Below are 23,229 nucleotides of genomic sequence, written 5' to 3' on the forward strand. Positions count from 1 at the left end.
CAATATGAGGAATTCTATGGTTGTTGATTTGTAAGTATATCTACGAACGTTTGCTGAGCATTGAAGTTGTCTGACTTGATGAATCTTGAAGTTCAACTCATATCAACTTTTACTTTTTGAAGAAGGAAAACACTCACCCCAATCCCAACTAAGTGATCTATTTGGTCCTTTTACGCACTAAGAAAATTGTAAATGAAAGAGGGAGAGTTGTCTTTTTACAAAATTATCATGAGCAAGTATTGATGTATTCGTCCACAAGTCATAGCTCAACCAACAAAAGATGACAAAATTGTTAGACCGGACGTCGTGACAGCCATTGGTGGTCGAACCTTGGTCTCTTGTGTGTGTGAGTTTCAATAATTATTTGCCATTTCATCTATTTGCAAAAAAAAAAAAAAAAAGGTTGAGATCTCAGGTTCGATTTTCTCCGGTGTCAATTTAGGTGGGTTAATTTAGTTTCTTCAAAAAAAAATATGGTGCTTGTAGAGAAGGGTGACTATGGAAACACCCTTTCTCTCTTCACTTTTTTTAGGTCTCTCTAATTTAATTTTTAGGCACCCACATTATAAAACAAATAATGATTTAGAGTTATCGGTGTGACCAATTTAATAATTTATTGCGAGGTGTTGAGTTGAAGAAATTTGTACAAATAGGACTCACTTAAACACTAAAAATGGATGCTACTTTGTAGATGGTCTAAAACACTTATTAACATTTGCATATGTCTTTAAAAAAAAAAAAAAACATTTGCATATATAAATATATACCTTGAACAAACAAGATTGGTTTCATATTCAAGGAATTTAGGAATATCGGGTAAGTACTCATAAAAACAAAACCAATATACGTTAGGTCAAATTTGAATACAAAATTCAAATTCATTTTATTTGCAACCAGAATGATATTTTTAATATTTTAAAAAAATTATATTCTTAATTATATCTTGTACACGCTGTCAATATAATATGCCATGTAATAATAGTACAATATAAAGTATATCCTTTTGTTTGTATTGATTGATTCCAATTTCAAGCATGATTATATAAAAACATGGAAAATAATCTCTAAAGTCTAAACAGTAGTGATGAAATTCTGAATCCTCATGCAATCCAAGATTGAAGTAATAATCATTGGCAATGGTGGTTGTGGTTGAAAAACATGGGATGCAACTCACGGTTGATTATAGCTATTTGACCACTAATGCACCATCCTTGTTCCCAAGTTTATGAGACCAAAAGCAGTAAGCAATTGATAGTGCCAATATTTTATATTTCCATGTTGGAATCTTTTGAAAGATTATAATACTAAAATTAAAAATTCGAGTTAAACCAAATTCAGCCCCATCATCAATTGTATCTCTAATTACGTGCAATTGCCTGTGTTCCACATGACAAATAAATAATTTACCATTTGTTCTATATATTTGATCTAATAACAACTAGTATTATATATTATCAATGACATATATAATCATAAAGAAATTAGATTAAATCAAATTATATATTGTATATATGCGTTGATATTTTCAATAGAAATTTGAAACATGAGAACTTCGTAACGGAACCGACAACAAACATATCTTAGGAAAATGGGATGATCACATGCATGTCAATATTTGATTACTCAGTGAATGAAACATATGGATCGATCATTAACTAAAAACATATGGTGGACCAAACTGAAGGGAATGTAACGTTTATGAGGTGCACATCACATCACTTCATCTACCATGGTCCCACTTTTGTTCCCTCGTTTTCTGATTCATCCAATCCATGCATGCCACGTGTACTTACTTTTGAGACCGTGCTAGTTTTCTTCATTCTTTCTCTGTCTTGGTCAAATTTGGTAATTGAGATGCCATGCCCATGTCTTTCTGTTACAATTCTATCTCACTGTCTAACTGCTTCTTTGTACTCTTGATCCTAAAAGGTTAAAAATAAGCCTTATATGTCACACATATTAATTAAAATTGAAGTCTTTGGACAATTTCTGTATTGTATCATCATTATTAGTGGTCCACTTTGGACCAATACATAATTTTTTTTGAAAAATATCAAGGAGGATTTATATTGTCATTTAGAACTAGAAACTTATAAGGTTTCCAATTTTGATTTTAGTGATACATAAAAATTGTTTAAACTACCAACGGCAATTAAAATTTCCCCATAAAATAGAAGCTTACAATTTTGCCAACCTTATTTAAGTGGTGATTTCATCTTAGTTGAAATTCCTACTCCTCCCTCACTTTTGTTTTGTTAGATGATGATCGAAGATTGATGTTTTTTTTCCTCGTAGTGATCCTTAATTGTTTGCGGTAATATTTCCTTTTATAAAATAAGAGACAAAGTAAGAAATAAAAGTTTACCTTCTTCTTTGTCCTCATCACTAAAGCAATAACTTTTATTTGACTGCAAGACAATAAATTGATCCACTCGTTTGACAAAAGTAAGAAAAAACACAAACATGCCTCTAGTTTTGAAGCAAGTATATCTATTTTATCTTAACTTTACAATAAGGAGAATTATGATCTTCCACTTTCGGAAGTTGACCTAATCATCATTGGAGTTTCAAACGATTTTTAAGTAGTTTTCATCAATAGACTATCTATCAAATTGATCCAACACATAACTTATCATAATATAAAGGGAAAATAACATTGACCCCCCCTAAGGTTTTGTTAAATGTCACATACCTCCCCTCTAGTTTCATAAAATGCAGTAACCTCCCCTCAACTTAACTCTGTTAACCATCTGTTAAGTTGAGAAAGAAACCTCTCAAGATAGTGATACTATGAATTACCAATTATGCTGTGCAACCAATTAATTCTAACAGCATTGATCTAAATTCTTTAGCGAATGAATATAGGCAGTTTTGCGGTGGCAGTGTTCATGTATATTCATTCCCAATTTTATCTTTGTACTCTGTAATCAATATCAACTATCACACAAAAAAGAAAATCAATTTAAGGTTCACTTTCCAAATCCACCAGAGTCTCCCATCCAAGATAGAGATTTGTCAAACATAAAATTAAAATTGAATTGGCTTGTGGTTAATTTGTTCATCTGCAAGTCCCCCTTTTGATATGTTTTAGTATTTTTATTTTTTGTCTTTAAATTGCCTTGTGTGCTTCAGATTCAGGGTGAAGCTTTGTTTCAAACTTTGGTTTGTGGAAGTTATCTTTAATAGTACATGAATGGCTAGAGATGGTGAGAGCTTTAAACTCATTTGTATTTTAACGGAAATATAACACTGTTAAGAGATGTTAAGTGAGAAGGGAGGTACCTATCTATTTAAAGAGAACTTAAGAGAGGTTAATGTTTATTTTAAAATTAAAGGGGGTGTTTGTGAAATTTAAAGAAAACTTAAGGGAGGTGAGTGTAATTTTCCCTAATATAAATACAAAATTTATGTGGTATGAGTGATAAGCAAATTTCGTTTCCTATGATCAAATAATTCTTAAAAGTGTTTTAAACTCGGCTCAAATGATTAATCTCTATTATTGCATGCAGAGAAAAAAAAACTAATTGAATAAAAAAAGGGAAAATAAATATTAATAAAATATCTTTTACTTTGGGCCTAAGAAGCATTGGGTGGGTGCTATAAAAGCAAGTGAGTGCAAGTGCTTTCAACATTCTCTAGCTCATTTTCCTCTTGCAATTCAATCATAGGAAGAAGAAGGAGATGGGAAATTGTCAAGCTATTGATGCTGCAACACTAGTGATACAACACCCAAGTGGGAAAACAGAGAAATTTTATTCTTCTCTTAGTGCTAGCCAAGTTATGAAATTGAACCCTGGTCATTGTGTTGCTCTTCTCATCTCCACTACAGTATATCCAAACAAGGACATTCAAAGTTGCTCCAAAAATAATAATGGTGACACCAAAACCAACATCAACAACAACCAAGTTCGATTAACTCGCATAAAGCTTCTTAAACCTAATGATGCTCTTCTTCTTGGCCATGTTTATAGACTCATCACAACTCAAGGTAGCAATTTGTGTAATTCTCTATTGGTCTTTTATTTTTATGATTTCATTCCAAATTTGAGATTGACCTTTTGAAATGTTTGTTGTGTTCAGAGGTTATAAAGGGCATAAGGGAAAAGAAACAAGCAAAGATAAAACAGAACATGTCTCGTAAACCAGATTTGGTGAAGACAACTTTGGGGTTAGAAATGGAGAAAAAAGCGAAGAGGTTTGACACACAAGACAATAAGGTAAATCTAAACCTTTTTTTTTTTTTTTTGTTTCTATTGTTATAGCAATCAAGTTTGGTAAATAAACATCATTTTTGCAAACAATGGATTTTATCATGGGGTTATTTTAAATGATTGAATTTGTAAATTGAATTCAAATATATTTCACTAATTATATACATGAAGGTTTGACTAGATTGTTTAGGAGTTTGATACAACATAATTTTCCTTTTATTTTAAATGTGGTCGATGCAGTCGAAATTGTGGTTGCAATGTTGTTCTAGAACCTCAAAATTCTTTATATCTATGTTTGAAGAGATCTATTATATACTTATTTGTAAAGTTCTGATTTTTCAGGCTACGAAACCGGAAAGATCTCAAGCAAGGACCACATCAACTAATAATGCCGCCATTGTCACAGCTAAGACAAGATTCTGGCAACCATCTTTACAGAGTATCTCAGAGATAGGCAGCTGAGAGACGAGAAGCAATCAAGAAACTCTTAGGACTAAAATCAGCCAATAACAGAACTCTTCCATCAATGATTGCTAAGTCATATTTGGAAATTAAATAGTGACATTGAGCTTTATTTAAGTGAGGCCAGAAACAACTCAGAGATGATAAAATTGTCTTATGGGTCCATTTGTGTATAGACACATCTTTATATCAGAGTTAATGTAATTAGTATTACTCTAGTGAAATCAAACTTTTCATCACAAATTATATGTGTTAGACTGTATCTTTGTGCTCTGTTGCTGAAGATTCAAATCAACTAATATTATAGTCATAATCAAGTAATCAACATATAAATAAGCTTAAATATGTTTATATAATTTTATTCCATTCAAATATGAGACTTTCTTCTTTTAGTTTTGAACGCTCTATTATCGTCACATATGATTAACAATGCCACTTTGACAGAATGAGCTCCAACTAACGGTATTTTAGGCAAGTTGAGTTTCGGAGGCTCACGCTAGAGAAGTTATCAAAATTGAGCTTATCATTTAATGAAGTAAGTGTGTAATCTAAAATCAAATAAAATGAAATGTTAATGAATGTTTTGAGGTAATTAGTTAAGCAAACAAATGAATATATTATATTGAAAAGTAACGTGATCAACTTTTTAAAAAGTTTAGCAAATATATTTTTCAACGCAATTTTTCGGCTTTCATAATTGGTGCAATTAGAACATTTGTTCCGAATCAAAAGTAGATTTGAACTATTAAACAAGTGATCAAGGTTTCCTGTTGCGTATGAAGAAAATTTGAATTCTTTGACGCCATTAAGCATCGGTAAACTTCATATCTATGACATAGGAACCAAATAATAAACACCTAAAATAAAAAGGATAATGGAACTTTATTTTGCAGCCAATAAAACTTTAGACTAAGACAAAATGCAAATTGCAGCCAGCTCACCCACCACTCGTGCACTTCCCATACTGCGCATGAAAGTTTGTTTCACTCACTGCACGACGAGACCCCATATATTAGAATTCCTTTTCACTTTTTCTTTTGTCACCAAAATCTTTTTCGTTGTGTTTAAAAATCAACAACATCATGCAATTCGTCATTTCATTCTTTATTTTTTGTTTGTCTCCCTTCTTTTTCCTTCTTTACTATGAGCAATCATGGAAGATGGCCATAGATAATTCAGCGCAACACATTTTTACTTTTTAGAGCTTTAATAGGGGTTTAGCCGGTGGACGGGGTTAGTCTTTCAGATTAGTCTGTTCTTAAATCGGATATTAAATTAAAAAAATATTAAAGATATACATATGATTATGAAGTTAAGTAGTTCAACTGATTTGAGCTAAGGGATAAAGAGTTGATGGTCTCGAGTTCAAAACCGACGAACGAGTAAAATATTATCTAACAACTAACTATTAACGTTTATTATTTAAAAAAAAAAAAAAGGAAAACAATATATAATGGAAGTCTCAAATTAATATTTGATATGTATAGACCTTGTCTTTATTTTTATTTTTTCTAAAAAAAAAAGCATACATGATCATATCCATTGTACATAGGCTTGATTTTTTTTGGGAGTGCAATACCTTACAACTGTTTTAATTAACGAGTTTCATCATTATCTTTTACGGCAAAGCTTAGACTTAGACTAGTTTTAAGGCGCCTTCTACCGTGAGAGAGGCATACAAATCCCCTATGGTGAGAGAGTTATATTGTACCGGCAAATACAAGTTAAGCAGGTATTTTCATTTAATTTAATAACTTATAATATATATTTTCCCATTTTTACTTTTATTTAATGAAAATTAAAATTAACACTTAAAATCTTCATCTTCATTACATACATCCATATCTTTTCTCCAAAAACAACACACACGTCCTTGTCCTCTTCTCATTCAACAACCAAAATTGAGTTTTAAGGAAAAAAAATATATATTAATTACAAAAATCAAGATATGTTCCATCTTCTTACAAACAAATATGCAACACATTCCTTATGAACAAATCTGTTCTGTTGTCTTTCAAACTGAGTTCAAGTGAAAGTAGCATCCTGAGATCCAAACCAAGCAAAGCTAAGGGACTCTTTGTGTTGTTAGGTACTTACCAAAATTAAGTTTTATTTTTATTTTTTTTATGTTCCTTCAAACTGAAATCTTCTGTTATTTATGTTTTTGTATCTTTGTTTTTGAAATTTAAGTCTAAATTCATGATTTTTCACCATTATATTTGACATTGATGGCCATATGTGTATGCGGTGCTTATTTATGTGTCAGATCTGTTCTTAGATGTAACTAGTACTAAGTGCAAATTTTTTTTGAAGATACTCAAAACAGCTTATATAATCTTAAACAGTTTTTTATTATTTTTCTTCCAATTCTCGCCATTTAAAAAAAAATCTGTAACAAATAAAGACAAACTTCTAAATTTTTATCTCGTAAAAACACTGTTACAATTTACAAAGAGACTCTGTGTTATGAGAACCCAGATTATTGATTCTAAAAAAAATAAATTGATGCTAATTATTGGTGTTTAGTGAAGACAAATTTTGTTTTGCTGACTTGTGTGCAGATTCCTTCATCCATGTGACAGTTCACCGTGTATGTATTGAAAATGTGGTATTGCAGTATTTTCAGAGACTATTTGTCTCCCACATTAATTAAAAAGAGATAATTTTATCTCTAAAACTTGTTTGTTTTCCCATTAACCTTTTTCATTCCTTTTCCTACTGATGATATTATAGATGACCTGATTTGCAACTACCTCAATGTTGTGGCACCTAGTTTGATCTCCTTAGACACATTTTCAACATTAAGATTTATAGAGTAGATGAAATTTCAAATTTATGATTGTTAAAATTATGCTTCTATTGTAGGTTATGGAGGAGGTAACAGAAAGTTCAGCTGACAGTAATGACAATATTAACATCGAGGAAATGGACGAAGCTTCAGACGAAGGAGATAATATGGATGACAATGGGGCTAATGAGTGTGATGGAGATTTAGAAGCGAGTAGCGATTCATCCGAGTCTAATGGGAATGCTATAGTCATAAATGGCATCGGTGATATTTTAAAGATGGACATGAAAAACATTTCTGTAGATGTAGTTGAAAGGTTTGACTTTGCTGATTTAGATGTTGCATATAATTTCTACTCATGGTATGCAAGGGTAAACGGATTTTCTGTTCGGAAGACCCAAGTTCTGAGGGACCGTTTGGGTAATGTTCTGCAGCAAACTTTTGTTTGTTCGCGGGAAGGTTTTAGAGAGGACAGGGGATTGACCTTGGAGAGGCGGAAGCGAGAACCCAGAAATGATACCAGGTGTGGATGTTCTGCAAAATGTCGTGTCCACATAGACATTGTTTCGAAGCGTTGGTATGTGACCGTATTTGAATTTGCGCATAACCACGAGTTGTTGGATGGTTTGCTATGTGGTCTTTTACCGGCACATAGAAAGCTAACAGCAACTGATTTGATTAAGATTGAAAAGTATAAGAATGTTGGTGTAAGACCATATCAAACGTATGGTGCAATGGCTAATTCATCAGGTGGTTTTCACAAGTTAGGTTTTGTGAAAAAGGATTTGTATAACCAATCAGGAAGACAAAGGAAATTAGTTTCATCTGACTTTGGCGGTGCACTGAAGTATCTTCATATGCTTCGTACAAAAGACCCTTTAATGTATGTTGCACATACTGTAGACAAAGATAAGAGGCTTGAACGTCTTTTTTGGTGTGATGGAGAAAGTCGTATGAATTATGAAATTTTTGGTGATGTATTGGCCTTTGATGCAACTTATAGGAAAAACAAATACAATTGCCCGTTTGTTATTTTCTCCGGTGTTAATCATCATAACCAAACTGTTGTCTTTGCGACAGGTTTAGTTACGAGAGAGACGGAAGAGACATATGTTTGGTTGTTGGACCAATTTGCGACTGCTATGAATGGTAAGGCTCCTTTATCCGTAATAACTGACGGTGATGTTGCAATGAAAAATGCCATAAAGAGTATATTTCCAAAAGCACATCATAGATTATGTGCTTGGCATCTTCTACGGAATGCATCATCGAATGTTGGGATTGCCGATTTCATGTCATATCTTAAAAGATGCATGTTGGGTGATATGGAGGTGAATAAGTTTGAAGAACTATGGGAAGAAATGGTTGAAAAATTTGGCCTGCAAGACAACAATTGGATCAATGAGATGTATGCAAAAAAAAGAATGTGGGCGACTGCTCATATCAAAGGAGAATTTTTTGCAGGTATACGAACCACATCTCGGTGTGAGGGTTTACATAGTCACATAGGTCAATTTGTGCATTCAAGAATTAACTTGACTGATTTTGTCCAGCAATTTCATAGATGCCTTACATATTTTCGATTTCGAGAGATTGAGTCCGACTATCGTTCCAACTATGGTCAACCCGTATTGCAAACTAGTTTGCGATTCATTGAGAGATCAGCATCGAACCAGTTTACAAGGGAGATTTTCTTCCTTTTCCGTAATGCTCTGAAAAAATCTTTGATGTTGAGAATTATTGAAATTCAAGAGATGTCCATGGGTTCTATCTACAAAGTTTCAAAGTACTGTGGAAATGGAAGTGTCTGGCACGTTACACATTGTGAAACTCCTGTAGATTTCAAATGTTCGTGTCTTAGGATGGAGTCGTTTGGACTGCCTTGCGATCATATTATTGCTGTTTTGATGTATCTGGATTTTGATCACCTTCCCAAGAATCTAGTTTTACACAGGTGGACAAAGTTCGCTACAGATACAGTTCGAGCAAGATACACAAATGGTTCACAATATTGGGATTCTCAAATTGCTTCAAGGTATGCGGGAATTATTCAGTTGTCGAAGGATGTGGCTGAGAGGGTTTATCAAGATGTAGAGGAGTACAACCGCATTGTAGATTTTCTTAGTGCTGAACTTTTGAGGTTGAAGAATAAACCAACAGCTGTTGGTATTGATGCTAGCACTGGGGTACACAATGTAGTCGTCGACGAAAGTTTACTGGACCCTACTTGTGTGAGGACTAAAGGGTGTGGATCTAATCCAATTGCCACGCCTGGTGGAAGTAGGCGTCCTCAATCATGTAGTCAGTGTGGTGTGATAGGACACAATAAACGATCATGTCCTAAAGGAGTCAACAACTTTGAAAATGCATGCACTTCGAGTGCGACAATTTATGAAATTAATGAAGATGATGAAGAAGGAGATCTTGAGCTGTGATAAAGTAAGTTAAATAACATTGAAGCATGATTATGATTACAGTTAGTTTAATTTAGTTTGAACTTATTATCTTATGAATATTATTTACTGATGCAGATTGGAATGAGCTCGTAGTTGATGTTGGTTAAAACCATATATGGAGCAACTGTCAAGACGGTGGACACCGGTGGGTTTATGGTTAATGTATTGTTTTGTTTGTAGTCTGGAAAATCATTTGTAGTATGTCTACTTATGTACTTTTGTTGTGTTAGTGATGTAATGTGGATTCCCCTCACCAAAAAGACAATGTGTTATTTATATGTGCGTTGATGTATTGTGGTTTAATGGTATCAATGACATTTTCTTAGGAAATATTATGTTGTTTAGAATATTGAATGTGTTTTATGTGTTGGCATATCTATTTATGGATGCCTGTTGCGGCGCTTCTGTTATTAAATGATACTTATTATGAATGGTGCTGGAGTCCTAGAGAGTGTCTGATTTGGTAATAGACTGGTTGGAAGTTTGGAGGTTGACACTGGGGTATGCGGTGCGTGCTGTGTGCAGTTTGTGTGCTGCAGTTTTGTATATGTTAGCCTCAGGTCTGTCTTCTGTTAGCAGTGTCTGTTTTTTTCTGGTTTTTTCCTTCTACAGGCTTTCTGTTTTGTGTTGTAGGAGTTTTTTGTTGTTGTTGTTAGTTGGGTTTCTGGTATTTCAGTGCCTGTTATTTTGTTCTTGTTCTGCTGCCGTTTCATATTTAATACGCAACAGCTGTAGTGGTGGTCACATTGGGGCTTATGATGTTGCCAATAGACAATCAAACAGAGGTAGAATATGTTTTTTTTTTTTTTTGCAGATGTTTTACTTCAGGAAATGCTGCTTAGGAAGGTTATGCTATGTATGATGCTAGGTTGTGTTTCGAAGGTGAATGAATGTGGAAAGCATAAATCTTCTTCGATTATTCTATAATGCATTATTACTATATAATGCATCATTACTACTTAAACTCTGTCATTGTTCAGTTTTTCAATTACTCTTGGTTTAGTTTCGAAATTAAGTAAGCATCTATTATTTATAGATTGCTACTCTGCCAAGTTGCCAATGAAACCACTTGGATTTTTTTGTTTCACTTGGATTATCACTAGTGAGTTTTTATCAAATCTAATTTATATAGTTTATAGCAGAAATCAAATGAAGAAGTGTTAGAACTTATCAGTTAAATGATAAGATGATGTGAATATTATTAATTAGTTAATCAGTATGAGAAAGGTATTTGGTTTTGGAGACTAAGAGGATGGGCTGCAGTGGCGGAGCCACTCAAGGACAAGGGGAGGCCACGGCCACCCCATTCCTTTTTTTTTTCTTTGTTTTTATACACATGAAATTTGTTGTGCTGCAGGTATTGTTTGTATCAGAGGTGGTTTTGTAGCTGTGTGTCGGTTCAGCGTTTTTTGCTCTGTGCTTGGTTCAGTGCTCCTGCTGTGTTGAAGAGCCAATATTATATGTGATAGTGCAGAGAGCATGGCACAATACATGAAGAGCCAATATTATATGTGATAGTGCAGAATTAGTGGCACATGGAGAGCCGTTGGAGGATTAAAGAATGTTTATTATATGTGATTGTGCAGAACTATTACACATTGCTTTTATATAAATTCCCATGACCAACTCCTGAATTGCAGCGTTCACAATTCTAATAAAATATAGAATCCATTCCATTCCTTTCTCCTATTTTCTTCTTTTTGGTCTTGTGGTTCGCTTGCTTTTGCTGGTTTTGGTGATTGGCCGCCGGTCTGTTGGGTAGTGCATTCACCTTTTGGATAGCTACATCTGTGTGTTATTGCTGTCAGCTGTGCAGAGCAGCTAACAGCAGCCTCTGAGTCGTCCTTTTGGGTGTTGTTTTTGAGCGTGTTAGCTGCTGGTTTCTTCTTGGGTGGGCAGCGCTGCTGCTGTTTGGCTACAGCTTCTGCCGGTTCCCTATTTAGGACCTTTGGGTTTGTTGTTTTTGTAAGGGTGGTTTTTAAGGGGTTTTTGTTTGAGCCGTTATAGGAGGAAAGCCGTTGCGGCCACCCCATTATTTTTTGTCTGGCTCCGCCACTGATGGGCTGCACGAAAAAGAAGGAACGGGAAAGGAGGAAGCAAAAATAAGGGAAGTCTCGTTAAGAAAAATGGAAGAAATAGAAACAGGTTGTAACCGGTTAAATTAGAGAGGTCCATCTTTGAACCCTTTTAAAAGGGTCCATATTAGGGGGATCCATATATATATAGTGCATAAAAGAAAAATACTTGTTCGATACAATCTTCTTCTATTTTACAATTTCTGAAGTTCTACAAGTAGGCTAGAGCTATACAATGAGACCTTGTTGTACTTAAGCCTAACAGATACCCTTTTTGAGCAATAATTTACAACATAAATAAAATTGAAGAGGAAAATTATTATTTGTGTATCTATGCTGTAATGTAGATCTGTTAGTGATGAGTTTGACTATATCATTATTATGCTAAAAGAGCAAGTTCAGCCCAGTCCAAATGCGACATTACTTCTGGCTTTTCAAGACAGTCTTTGGCCTGCAGCACATGTATACATGTAAGGTATACAGCACTGGAGTTCAGCTCTGAGATAGTGAATGGAGGTTCAACTTCTGTGTGCAAATACTTGAGTCCACGTGCAATGCCTATTATAATTTTCATACAAAGTGTCCATGAGAATTGGCATCCTTCTTCATCTGCGCAGTCAAAATTGTATGTTGAAGGAACTGAAACATTTGTTTAAACACACACACACACTAAGAAACTTGCTTACAACAATGTAGGTGCTAATGAAGGGTCCCATTTGAAGCATAATAAAAAACCAACATCCTTGAAAACGGATTTGGCTCTCTCTACAATATCCCAGTAGTTTTCCAGTATTCTCATGATTTAACCTTGCCAATTCTACCACCTGAATGGAAATAATAATGCTCCTCCTTGATGCAGAGAGAAATTACAGCAATCTCAGGTAAAAAACCGCAAATTAGCATCAACCGCGATATCTCGCAAAGATTAAATCAACAATGATAAAAAAAAAATTAACAACATACAATTCTTCCAAATAGGTTATTTCGCCTAATTCCTTTGCAAGAAACCCCTTCAATGATGAATCAACAATGCTTCATTTTTATTGAAATTAATATCATTCCCATATTTGAGTTAAAAATTTAATCTTTTTAACACAGAAAAGGATCATAAGACTAATAATTTCAATAAAAATGCAAAATTAATTCTACATTGTACAATTTCACAAACAAAATAAAAATTGAATAATTGAGATCTGAAAGAAGAAGAAGATACCTTCATTTGATGGTAGAGTGTCTGAGTTCACAAGAGAGATTGTTGAAATCAATACCAACAGCTATCAAACTCTCTGAAGAGGTAAAATTAAGGCTGCAAAAATAATTCAAGTAGTCTTTGGTGTTAATATCATAGACTAATCCAGGATCAGAAGCACTTTCTGGATTAACATGTCCTGAACCAAATGCAAAAGGGTTAGCAGGAGCTGAGTTATTTGAAGCAAGATCAGAAATTGGAAGCTTTCTATTGTTCAATGTGTGAGCTGTTGTCATAAGAGATGATTTGATCATTGCAGGTGACCAATCTTTATGAACTGATTTAATCAACGCGGCAACGCCGCTAACATGAGGAGAAGACATTGAGGTACCAGAAACAATGTTGAATAGGACTCTTTTTTTGTCAATTTTGATCATACTTGGACTAGTTTTTGATGGACATGCAGCTAAGATGTTAACACCAGCAATATGTGAATAAAAAAATTCACCCAAAACCCAACAGCAGCTACACCAGAAACCCTGCAAAACAGATCACAAACAGCACACAAGAAAAGCCAGCAACTTGGCTGCCACACCATCTGTTCAAGGCCAAAACTGAATGAATTTCAGCAGTAGCCAATATGCACCAAATATAGGCGGAGAAATAAATATCATACCAAGAACAGTTCCACAACCATTGCACATATTTGATTGACATAGTCTTTTTACAAACAGACAAACACACATTGTGTCCATTAAGTGAATTACAAACACACGTAGTATTTTCTTCAAACATAAAGCATAATAGATACTTTTCTTAGAGTAAGAACATACCATGTTCTAGTAGGAATTTAGCCAAAAAAAGAACATACCATGTTCCAAACATAGTAAGACCATTTGTCAAAATATATCCTTAATAGGATAACCTTAAAAATATGCTAAAGTAGGACAACCACCAGACCTTTTAAAACATCACAAGTTACTTAATATACTAGAGTTAACCTAAGTGGTTTCCATCCAAAATACACAAACTTGCTTCATTTGTTTGACTGAGCAGCAGTTCTTGCAGCCATTGCTTTGTTCCATAACTCAACAGCATTGTACTCCAACATTTCCTTGCAATCGTTATGACCCACCAACAGCAAACGCATAGTTATTTTCATCCTAACTTTGTTTTCATCCATCTGCATGTGAAAGAGATTTGATATTAATCAAAAGTATAAAAGGAATTAATAATATAACAGCTGTCACAGATACAAGTAACTGTGTTTGATGTTCGCTTACCACACCGTGAATCTGGCTGTTGAAGTTATTCTGCATGTTAATCCATTCTGTTACCCACACTCCAGAATTATCACTACAATCATGTTAAAAGATAGTGATTAGATTTATTTATCCACTATTTAACCTCTTGGTAATAATGAAACACATTTTCATGTTATTCACCTGGTACCACAATATGGAACGCCACGGGGCTCAACAATGTTCCACATGCTCAAGTCAGGTATCACACAAAAAGGAACTTCATTCCCATACACTCTCAACACAAGTTCAGACAACTTTTCAGCCTGCAATATCACAGTAAAAACAAAGGCTGAAATGTGTATTTTTTTTTATTTATTCAAAACTTCATATCCAATTCAGTTTAGGATTTCTTACAATTTTGTGAATTGTCAGCCGTCTACCACCCTTGTTTCCATCAGTGAGATTTGAATCCACATGATATATTCTCCTTTCCTCTATGTGGACCACCATAAGATACCAGTGGCCTTCAAGCACTTCTTCAATAGGCACATAGATCTACACATAAATTAACATAATTACTTAAAAAAGAATTATGATTAAAGACTAGTTTGATTGTTAGGAGGTTATGTAAATTTCATTACCAAGTTAAGTTTATCAAACTTAGGCATCCAATCTTGAATGTAAGTACTTTCAAGTCCATCAACACTAGTTTCCTTTGCAACATCCATCTACCAAATAATGTCGTAGGTAGTTAGTGTCATCACATAGTTACTTACAGTGGTAATTCCAAGGAACCTGTCATGATATACTTACCGCAAATGACGGAGGGAAGTACCACACAGTTCGTGATGTAGCATTTTTTTGATTCCAAGTCGCTTTCAAAGTCATCGTGTGTATGACCTTGAAAACATATAAAATGTTACATTTCCTTGTTTAACAAGTAATTTAATTATTATCTTTACAAAGAGATCATTTACCTTTTCATTCACCCTACCCTCAGGCATTAAGCATTGAAAATCAGTTCGCAATGCATAAAATTTTCCCAAACCAAACACCAAGTCACTGTTACATGTTTCAGACAAGCCAATAATAAATATTTTGTTAACTCCTTGCTGTCTAATTTAAAAAAACAAAGTAGTTTATATGTACCAAAACTAATTTATTGTGAGATAGTACTTACAAATCATCAGAATTCAGAGGTCGGAAAATGTAAGCACAAACTTGAGCTTCTAGCAATGACAATTGCATATCAACTTTTGGCCTAAACTCACACATCATATACTACATTTTTCGGTAAATAAGAAGGTTTTTCATTATTGAGGTTCAAATAGACAATAAAATAAGAAAAGGTTACAATCAAAAAATAAGATTCTACCTTTGGAACTGTTGCACCTGTTACTTTAGTCTTTTGTGATTTTGCAGCCCCAATTTTACCTTTCGCAGCAGGGGTGGATGACCTTGAGATATTTGACACAGATGCAACAGTCTTTCCACTTTGATAATTTCCAGGTGTTGAGTGTTTAGGTTTTTTGAACGTTGTTTGGGACGGTGAAGGTGTAAAAGACAGCTTTTTTGCGACCATTGCAGCATCATTTAGTATAACCTTCATGTTAAAGTAACATTTTTTTTGTTAAAGACAAAACAAATTATTACTACAATGGGAAGTAAGCATATGTATATTTATGGGAAGTAAACAAAGTATACCTTGTTTCTGGATGTTTGGTGGAAATCACTACCAACAAGTCTGTGAAAAGCAATATCGTCCATAACAGTGTCAACATAGGTCATTGGCTCTTTTCCTCTATCACTTAAGCCACAAGAAACAATAGTGCTAGTACTTGATATACCACGGTTGTGTGAGGCAGACTTATTTTGGTGATTTTCCGGTATGTTTTCATCGTCTATTACGATTATGGTTGAGACATCATTCACGTTGTTCATGAAATCATTGTCTGATTCGATAGTGTTTTTAGTTTGGATGGAAGGGGTTGTCCATTGAGCTTGACCATGAAATTTGCTCTTATCTTCAAACACTGACTTATGTTTCTTAGATTGAGGGTTAGTGTTTTGTTCTTCACCAGCTACAGCAGGTTTGATGTTCACTTTAACCATTCCAATTAGGATTTCTAGAATCTTAGTGTTTGTGGATTCAACTTGTTCAACTTTTGTGCTTAATTTCTTCATGAATATAACAAGGACAGAAAAAAGAAAAACAAAATTTAGTTTTTGATACATAATATAGCATAACACCAAATCATAAAAAATAAAATTCAGTCTTTCATGCAAAACAGAGTTTAATACCCAATCTAAGGTATATAAACATGCATAAAACTTGCCTTTAGCTCAATGACAACTTCTTCAAGTTTATCAGTTCTTGTATGTTCATCATTAGAGGTTGTCTGGTTGCTTTGAATGCAAGGTGGTATGACAACCTACATCAAAATTAACTCTCCATATTACCATATGACTGAACCAGTAAAAGAATGTTTCAATAATTTTGCTAAATAAACCCATGCTAGAATACCTTAGGGATGACAATTTCATTGACACTACTGAGCTCATATTCACCCTCAATGTGTTGTTCATAATCCATCCTATTAAAACAAGGAAAAGAATGAGTCAAGTTACGAAAAACATATTTGTACAAATCTTCTTTTTAATTAAAGAAAAACATTTGTAGGAAATTATATCAACATTTTTTGAAATTAAATTTATGGAAAATCATATAAATAAATGTATGCTCCTTACCCATACACAGATTGATCTGCTAAGTTGGTGTTTTCCATTTTCGGTTTGTTGCAGCAGGTGTTAGAAGTAACCTCTTGTGAAATGAGCTAGGACTTACTCCCACCCTTTATAATGATACAGTTTTATTATAATTGTATTTTTTTAGCAACCAAATAGCTTGACAAGTGATTGCTGTTCAATCAACCCACATGACGTTAATTGATACATACCTCTTAGCCTTAGAGTAGTAATGATTGGTTTTTGCTTTAATTTTGCCAAATTACAACTACTTTTATTTTCCTTAATGTGTCTAAATACCAACATTGGTATACGAGTAACTATCAAATTGGTCCCTGTCTTTGTAAGTGATTATCAAATTAGTCACTAACGTTAATAATATTTCAAAATAGCCTCTGTCTTTGTTAAAAGTTTATCAATTAGACACTTGTTTCTATGATTTTTTGCACATGACGAGGGACTTAATTGAAAAACTTTTGAAGAAAATAGGAATTGTTTTGAAATATTATTAAAGTCAGTGACATATTTGACAATCACTTACCAAAACAGAGACCAATTTGGTGGTTTGCTCGGAGACCATAACAATAAATAACCCAAGTTTAATATAAAATACATTTTATATTAAAAAACAAATATTTTTTATAGTTAAAAAATAAATTAAACCAACATAACATACTATATGATTGTTAAAAAAAACATCACATATGACACAATGGTCAAGAAACACATAACACGTGAATTTAAAAAATCAAAATAAACACAATACATTTGAACACACACATGCATGCATAGAAATTATCACATAAATTATAACACATTTGGCTAATATTTTTTTTTTCCTTTTCCCTTTGTCTTTGCTACATCAACCTCAGCTCTCACCATGACCAACTCCATTTTTAACTCTAAGTTTTCATCCTCAAGATTTTTAATAGTGTGTACCATATCCTCCAAGTTGTAATGGTTAAAATCACGAATCTTCCTACCACAATATAACAGCAGTTGTCGAATTAACAAAACAGCAACATCCTCTTTTGCATCATATTCTGTCTTTCCAAACCTACCCACTAATATAGTTCTTGTTCCTTTTGCACCAACTTGTAAAGAGGCACTATACTTGACATACTCAACTCCTCCAAAGCCATGAACCTCTTGTAGTTCATACGTAGGCAATGGTATCCTCAATGTATAACACATCTTATCAACCTCTTTCTGCATGCTTTTTTGGCTTATCCAATCCAAAGATGAGGTATCTTCAGCAAAGTAAGGTTCAAACTCTCCTGTAAATTTTATATGTTCGTGGAACACGTATAAAACTATCAAAAGTTAAAAAAAATTGACACACACATGTTACCCACATATGCAGTTGCTGAGAAGATAAAACTTACGTGTACAAGAGAAATTGTCAACGGTTTCATAATTAACCTGCTCAACGTGACGTTTAGCCTCATACTTACTGCTTGCTTCTTGCTCATAATGACTGTGTTGTGAAGATTCTTCATTGTTGCTGGAAAAACTAGAATGGATGTTGAATGCTTTCCCTTGATAATCATGGTGTATGTTTTGAGCTTGTTTGCGTGGTATACCTCCTTTGATATACTCCTCGTCGTAACCTTGGTTTTCACAGTACAATATCCATTCTCTCACAGCCTCTTCATAAGTGTTGTATCCCACATATTCGTTTCCTTTGTAACGATACACCTGCATGTGACATAACGGCCATGATAGATAAACACCAGGAACTTTGCCTCTAAACACAACATAAGCTGCGACCATTTTTCTGAAAATTTTAGATAACACAATTCACAGGTTGTGTGTATTTGTATGTGAATGTCAAAGCAACAAGATAAACAATATATATGTTGGTTGGTCTTGCATTAATGAACTCTTTAATGGTGCAAACATCTGCAATATCATTTATATGCGGTTGTTGAGTTTTCTTTAGCTGGTTTGCAATTAACTATCACGTGCCGTGCCTTGTGTTGAATAGACTATAACTACAATACACTATATTATCATTCAAAAAAATGACTACACTATATTATAAAATAAATAAATGATCAACGAGTGTATCCGATACACTCTTTAAAAACTCTAAATTATAAGTTTTTATGATAACTTATGTAATCAATACATTGAAAATTAAAATATTTGATTCTTTTAAAGAGTAATTTCTTATTTTCGGATACTCAATAAGTGTTTCGGCGACACTCGTTAACAAAACTCTATATAATAAAACTTTGATGTCTATAATTATCACCATATGCTCAAATAAAAGTAAAACATAAAAAATTAAGTCATTTAATCAGTCAACAAAGAAAATAAAATTATAAAATTTCCCACACAAAATAATAATAATATAAAATACTATGTCTGTTCCTTAATATTTGACACAGTTGACCTTATTATACATATCAATGCATAATTTTGAGTTTAAATATCTTGAATAATATATTATAAAAAACAATGAAAATTTGATATTTTGAAAAGACTTCTCGAGATAAATCTAACGACATCTTATATGATATTAATTATCTTTGTATATTAGTAGAACAATATGGTCAAAGTAAGTTAGCTCAAAATAACACATTTTCAAATGGGTCATCTATTGCGGGACAGATGGACTAGTTTATAATTCATTATGAACAGTGACTTAAAGCCACAAAATATAAATAAACTCGATGAATTTTTTAAAAAAGTTAAACACTGACATGTCTGATCATGTACATAGTGAGGCCTTAGGGAATGAACACGTGTGTGTGCTAGCCATGTGAAAAGACAAGACAAGGCGCATTGATCAGGCCGCTGCTTCATCTTTAATTTTGAAGAACCACTTTCATCCACATTTGCTTGCAGAATAAAAAATTCAGCGGTAAATTATCCCGCCAAAAGTTTAGTTCCAAATATTAAATTTAGAGATAATTGTCATTTTGGTCCTGAATATGTAATGAATAGTCACAATAAGCTTTGAATGTTCTCTCAAAAAAAAAAAAAGCTTTGAATGCATTGACATTTTTAAATAGTCTTTTTTTACAGTGGTCGGAGTTTGAACTCCGGACCTTGCATATTTTATGCATTGTATTTACCAACTGAGTTATGCTCATGAGGACTTTTAAATAGTCTATGATTATGCATTTCGTTAATCAGAATAATCTCTCGTAACAAAATATTATGTTAATACTGTCATATTGATCGTCCATCATATTTACATAATATTATATGAAAGGAAAATGTTAACGAGTGCCCTCGGGGCACTCTTTAACCACTTTAAATGGTAAGTTTTTAACGAAAAGTTGTGTATTGAATGCATTGAAAATTGTAATAGTTAACTTTTTAAAAGAAAATTTGCTAAATTTGATATGCTTAAAGACTGCCCTGCGGGCACTCGTTAACAAGACCCTATATGAAAATATGTAAGCTTTTGTTAACCAGTGTCGTTGGAGCATTGATTAAGGAATCCATGAATAAAAAATTTGTCTTGGAAAGATAAGGTGTTAGGTTTCACCAAATAATTATTGCTTCACTTTTTATGAAAACTTTATTGTTTTGGATGCTTAATCAATGTAGTTGGCCACTGTTTAGCAGTCCCTAAATAGGTATTATCAACATTTAAGATATATTTTTTCTTAAAAAAAACATTTTAGATATATTTTAACGTCATAGACTATTATGTTTAGTTAATGTTAGACATTCATCGACTCAAATCATTATCAACCCATTATATTTAAGGTTTAATGTGTTTTTTCTCCTTAAAAATAAGAATATATTTAGGGACCGATACTATTGATGATAGCTTTTTTTTAAAAATTTTAATGAGTAGTTTATTCAAAATAATTAACAAAATAATAAATAGACTATCCCTTTTAAAAAAATAAAAATAAGATAGATTATCGGTATTCAATTAACCTAGGAGGTTGAAACTTCAACCTAGAACCAAGTATTTCAATATTCAATTCACCTGGGAAGTTGAAACTTCAACTCATAACCTAGTATTTCAGTGACGAAGTATTCAAATCTGTTTAATTGACCTAAGATGTTGAACCGTCCACTGAGAACCTATTGTTTCGGTATTCAAATACAAATCAATCGACCTAGGGCGTCGAAACTTCAACTAAGAACCTAGTATTTCAGTATTCAATTCACCTGGGAGGTCGAAACTTCAACCCATAACCTAGTATTTCGGTACTCAAATTTCTTTAATTGACATAAGAGGTTGAATCTTCAACTCAGAACATATTATTTCAGTAATCAATTCACCAATGAGTCGAAACTTCAACTGAGAACCTATTATTTCAGTATTCAAATCTCTTCAATTGACCTATGAGGTCAGATATTTAACTGAGAACTTGTTATTTCACTTTTCAATTGACATAGGAGATCGAAACTTCAGCTGAGAACCTAGTATTTCAGTACTCAAATCTCTTCAATTGACCTAAGAGGTCAGATATTTAACTGAAAACTTACTATTTCACTCTTCAATTGACGTAGGAGGTCGAAAATTCAAATGAGAACCTAGTATTTCAGTATTCAAATAATCTATTCAGTTCATCTAAGAGCTTGAACCTTTCACTAATAACCTACTATTTTAGTATTCAATTATCTTCAGTTCACCTAAACAATTTTGTACATTTTCTACAACTTCTCCCACAATAATTGATTTTACAATATAATAAAAGTTCAATTCACTAAGATGTTATTTTTAATTTTCTACCAATTCTCCCACACAATATTTTTTTTTTTTAAAAAGTTTAAGTATAACTACAATTCATTTGAACAATATTTTAAAGGCTTAATAGGTCACCTTGATTGGTGTTTATGAGTGTTGAAATCAATGATGCAAGAGTGTTGAATGGTTTACTCAGAACTATTTTTGTATTACAGTTACTGGGAACTCCAATGAAGATTAAAGTTTGAACCTAATTATGAGTGTTTTTTTTTCCTTCCTGAAGAAGTATGTTCTTCGTGGAACATAATTGAACCTAATTATGAGTGTTTTTTATTATCCCAATTTTACCCTTATACAACTTTTTCTCTAATAAAGATTGTTGTTGGTGTTATTGAAATAGATAATCATGTTTAATTTGATTTGTTATAACTAGATGATTATGATCGGGGCTTTAGAAGATTTATTAGGAGATTGTGAATTTAAGAGTGATAATTATTCTAGATGATTATGATCAGGGATTTAGAAGATTTATTAGAAGATTGTGAATTTAAGAGTGATAGGCTTAATCGCATGTTTGATCTCTTATGTTAATTTTAGTTTTCAAATTGGTCCTTCATGTTTTAAAAGTTTCAAGTTGGTCCCTTACGTTTTAAAAGTTTCAAGTTGGTCCAAAAAGTTACTCACGTTGGAATAAGTCAGTCTCTTCCGTCACTTAAATTTAAAGATCGAGGTTGACAATATTGGTGATGGAACTTAATTTATTTAAAAAATCAGTTTTAAAACATTTTTTTAATTTTTTTTGTTTTATTAAACTCAATATAATGTTCTTAATACGTCTATAAAAAATTGCTCAAATTTGAATTTAATATGGACAAAAGCTAAGTGCAGAAATTTTTTGTACTACAAAAAAACTATTAACTTAGAAGGTCTTAGTTTTATAGGGATTAAAAACATATTTAATCCTATATTTTTTATAAATATAACTAGGGGTGTACATAACTCGGTTTGGGTTGAGTTTGACCAAACCCAAGACCTGAACCATATAGAGCACCACGATTTTGGTGAGGTAAAATAACCGCCCGTTATATTATTGGTCTGGTCTGGGAAAACCAACTAATTTTTGGTTTAGGTTGGGTTGGGTAGTGGGTTAGCCAAATTATTTTTCTAATTTTTTGTTAATATTAAATGACGAGTCATCATATTTTTCTCATAAAAAATACTAACTTTTTTATTTTCTAAAAAAATTGTATAACATATTTTCACTATATTTTAGCATAAAAAATAATAAACGATAATATCAAATAATTAATTTCATCGAAAAATACTTGCAACAAACTAAAGTTGCATTACATAAAATTGCATTATCTCTTTCAAAAAAATAAAATAAAATTGCATT

The 23,229-nt window shown here is 32.9% G+C and overlaps 2 protein-coding genes across 2 annotated transcripts; both read left to right on the forward strand.

The window, feature by feature from the left end:
- The first annotated feature begins 3,587 nt into the window (after window positions 1-3,587).
- Window positions 3,588-4,916, forward strand: LOC146940396 (uncharacterized). Its single transcript, XM_085754086.1, has 3 exons — window positions 3,588-3,988; window positions 4,081-4,217; window positions 4,554-4,916. The coding sequence occupies exons 1-3, from the start codon at window positions 3,682-3,684 to the stop codon at window positions 4,671-4,673; spliced, it is 564 nt and encodes a 187-aa protein (XP_085610212.1). The 5' UTR covers window positions 3,588-3,681; the 3' UTR covers window positions 4,674-4,916.
- A 1,410-nt stretch (window positions 4,917-6,326) lies between these two features.
- Window positions 6,327-10,247, forward strand: LOC146940397 (protein FAR1-RELATED SEQUENCE 5-like). Its single transcript, XM_085754101.1, has 3 exons — window positions 6,327-6,762; window positions 7,539-9,900; window positions 9,993-10,247. Exon 2 carries the CDS (start codon window positions 7,542-7,544, stop codon window positions 9,894-9,896), a length of 2,355 nt encoding a protein of 784 aa, XP_085610227.1. The 5' UTR covers window positions 6,327-6,762; window positions 7,539-7,541; the 3' UTR covers window positions 9,897-9,900; window positions 9,993-10,247.
- The last annotated feature ends 12,982 nt before the right edge of the window (window positions 10,248-23,229 follow it).

Source organism: Medicago sativa, chromosome 3, assembly GCF_051527215.1.
Source record: "Medicago sativa cultivar Bolivia chromosome 3, Bolivia_mono, whole genome shotgun sequence".
NCBI lineage: Eukaryota > Viridiplantae > Streptophyta > Magnoliopsida > Fabales > Fabaceae > Medicago > Medicago sativa.

Excerpts from the sequence above, each read along its gene's own strand:
- LOC146940396 (XM_085754086.1), top strand. The coding sequence starts at position 3,682 with ATGGGAAATTGTCAAGCTATTGATGCTGCAACACTAGTGATACAACAC. Across the intron at positions 3,989-4,080 it reads TAGACTCATCACAACTCAAG|AGGTTATAAAGGGCATAAGG; the intron begins GTAGCAATTTGT and ends TGTTGTGTTCAG. Across the intron at positions 4,218-4,553 it reads TTGACACACAAGACAATAAG|GCTACGAAACCGGAAAGATC; the intron begins GTAAATCTAAAC and ends CTGATTTTTCAG.
- LOC146940397 (XM_085754101.1), top strand. The coding sequence starts at position 7,542 with ATGGAGGAGGTAACAGAAAGTTCAGCTGACAGTAATGACAATATTAAC.